The sequence below is a fragment of the Lynx rufus genome, unplaced genomic scaffold (assembly GCF_022079265.1).
Source record: "Lynx rufus isolate CCGP_SWC_20201006 ecotype Redwood Valley unplaced genomic scaffold, mLynRuf1.p SCAF_23, whole genome shotgun sequence".
Lineage (NCBI taxonomy): Eukaryota > Metazoa > Chordata > Mammalia > Carnivora > Felidae > Lynx > Lynx rufus.
The window spans coordinates 15,479,843-15,482,584 of record NW_025814838.1 but is presented as its reverse complement, the minus strand read 5'-3'; the positions used below and the strand labels follow the sequence as shown (position 1 = coordinate 15,482,584).

Sequence of the window (2,742 nt, the reverse complement as noted above, 5' to 3'; positions counted from 1 at the left end):
CCCCTCACCCACTGGGCTGTTTTCATTGCAATAAAAGCCAAAACAAATACAACACAAGTTGCAGTGCCCGGACTCTAGGACTCCCTCTCATGAATCTCCTCTCTTCCAACCATCACTGGAGCTCTGGGTTGATTCATGGTTGGCAGCAGAATTTTAAGTCCCAGATGGGCACCAGCCCATTCTCACAGTGGCATTGTGGTTAATTAACAGCAAGAGGATGTGCTGCTTAGCTCCTTGAAAATTAACTTAGGCCGGAAATACCTTCTGGCTCCTTCCCTCCCAGTGGTTCCCCTTTTCCGACCCAACCCTCGTCTTGTCTGTGCCTCCTCTGAAACTTTGCTGAGATCCTTCTGCTGCTTCCACATGTCCCCCCACGTGTCCACATATGCTCAGGCCTTGGCTTTGCTACTAAACCCACAGTGGCTATCCGCCTCTTGCTCACACCTCCCTCCTTTCCACTCCCCTCAAGCTCCTTCCAGGCATTAGAGAGCACTGACTTTTTCACCTGCATGGGTTTCCACTTTTAACCCACAGCGTAAATCCTTCAGGACCAGGAGCCATTTCTTCCAAGTCCTTTAAAGGGCAAGGGCGGCACTTTGTTTCTTCACAACCAGCCCATAAAAGAGACTGAAGGAGTAAAGGGAGGTACACTGACCAAAGTATCTAGTATTTTAGAGACCTAAGAAATTGATCCTGTTTCAGATCAATCACCCAGTCACGTAATCCGCAAAAACATTACAACGATACTTTTTCAAACGTGCACAAAAGCATCTATTATTAATGCCTTAAAGTAACAGGAAAGAGAGAAGACGGGCCTCTCTCTAGTAGATCTACAATTAATGTTTCTTAGAGAGGCTGGTGCACTTTTTGATCCCACACAAAGGCTGGCTGAGCGGTAAGCCAAGTACAGCATGGGTGTTACTTCATGCAGGTAGAACAGGTCACCTGCTCTCCAGAGTCTTATCCAACTATGAGAAAACCAAACACGGTCGTGGAGTCCCAGATACCAGCTCATGCCTCTCTTTACAATGGGATCCAGGTTAGTCCTACTTTAAAAGAACCACCCTAGAAGGCTGCGGGTGGGGACAGGAAGGTAAGCAAGCAAGCGAGGCAGTCAAGCATACAATCATGCATGCAAACCATGCCCTTGCTTAAAAAGGGCCCCCGGGGAAACTGCAGGGCCAACCCGCCTTCCAGGCTGCCCCTGAATCAGCACCAGCCCCCTAGGCCAAGGCCAGGGTTTGTACCCCCTGGGGAGGGCTGGTGGGACAGTCTAACCTGATGGGGTAAGGGAAGGCCCTTGACTTCCAGAAACTGGATTTCCCAACCAGCAAGCTCAGTCCAACAGGTAATGACATCAGCCCTACGAATCGGAAGCACAAAAGTGATCAGAAAACTAGTGAAGGTCCAACTGGCTTGAGCCCTGGAATGCTCGGCCTTTCTAGAATGGGCCCATTTCCCCATCCCCTGACCTTGACCAACACCACTGCCCAGATCCATACTGACCTGGAGAGCAGAGGGGAGGAGGCCACCTGCCTAGCTTGGTCGAGGGGGGTGATGTCCACCTCCGCCACAAGTTCCCCAGCCGGAGCCACCAGCACGCATCGGGCACCGCCAGTAGGTGGGTCTGTCGGGGCTCATCCCTGAGCTCACCGGGTGCCCACCTTAACCCGCGGGGAAGGGGTTTGGCCAGGGCCAAGGCTCCCTTCTCACTGTGTCCGGATTTTCGCCTCTCGGGGGCTCCCTCGGCCCCCAGGTGTCCACAAAGGCACGCGCTGACGGTGGCAGAGGCAAAAAGCGCCGATGCCGCGGCCCCTAAAAGCCGACTTACGGGACCGGCGTCCGGAAATTGTTTCGGACGACCCCAGCGCTGGCGCTGGGCCCACTCGTCGGGGCAGGGACGGAACCCGGCCTGTCCCACGGCCGGGACAAGCGCCGGGAGGCTGGACACCCGGCCCCGGGAGGGCCCCGCGCGCCAGATCTCGGCCGGTCCCCTACGCCCTCCACCCCGCCTCGACCCCCGGGGCCCGCCGGTGCCCCCGCCGCCCCGCGACCGGCGCGATGCCCCGGGTCTCCCGGCCTCGGCTGCTCCCGAGCCCCGGACCAGTGCTCGCGCCGCCGAGCCCCGCTCCCTCCCGGGCCGCCGCGCCCCCCGCCCGCGCCCGCGTCCGCGCCCGCGCCGCACTCACCGCCGCCCGCGCAGCCAGTCGAGCCGGGAGGTCTGAGCGAGCCGCGCAGGCGGGCGGCCGGGCCGGTGTGGGGCGGGGCCGGGCCGGGCCGGGGGCGGGGCCGGGGGCGGGGCCGGGGCGGGGCGGCTCAGGCTTCCGGCTCCCCCTTCAGCCCGCGCGCGGACCCACCCCGCCCAGTGCGGCCTGGAACGTGCCCGAGGCTGTCCCCCCCTCCGGGTTCTGCCCGTCCCTTCCGTCCCGCGGAACATCCCCAGAGTGCACCCCGACCCCGCTCACTCCCTGGATCCCCTAGGTTCTGCCGAGGCTCCTCGCGATGACCTGGGGGGGGGGCCAGTCTCCCCATCCTGTCCCCCTTCCCCCACTGCGGATTCTGCCCCTGCACGTCGATCCCCCTCCCCTCCTGATTTCCGCGTCCTGCTCTCCCCATTCCCCTAGGTCCCCCATCTCTGGCATTCCTAACCCCTCCCACCCTCAGACAACGTGGCCCACCAACTTCTGAGTCCCAGGTTCAGGGTTCCCTGCTCTCAGTAGAGCAGCCCTTACTCTACCCGTA

The 2,742-nt window shown here is 60.6% G+C and overlaps 1 protein-coding gene across 1 annotated transcript; it reads right to left on the bottom strand.

The window, feature by feature from the left end:
• Positions 1 to 1,223: 1,223 nt before the first annotated feature.
• On the bottom strand, positions 1,224 to 2,532 carry LOC124518033 (uncharacterized). The gene is made up of 3 exons (XM_047087815.1): positions 2,466 to 2,532; positions 1,507 to 2,184; positions 1,224 to 1,363 (listed from the first exon to the last, which is right to left on the bottom strand). The coding sequence occupies exons 1-3, from the start codon at positions 2,530 to 2,532 to the stop codon at positions 1,224 to 1,226; spliced, it is 885 nt and encodes a 294-aa protein (XP_046943771.1).
• Positions 2,533 to 2,742: the final 210 nt, after the last annotated feature.

Excerpts from the sequence above, each read along its gene's own strand:
- LOC124518033 (XM_047087815.1), bottom strand. The coding sequence starts at position 2,532 with ATGGGGAGACTGGCCCCCCCCCCAGGTCATCGCGAGGAGCCTCGGCAG. Across the intron at positions 2,185-2,465 it reads GAACCTAGGGGATCCAGGGA|TGCGGCGCGGGCGCGGACGC; the intron begins GTGAGCGGGGTC and ends GGCGGCGGTGAG. Across the intron at positions 1,364-1,506 it reads TCCTCCCCTCTGCTCTCCAG|GGCTGATGTCATTACCTGTT; the intron begins GTCAGTATGGAT and ends TCCGATTCGTAG.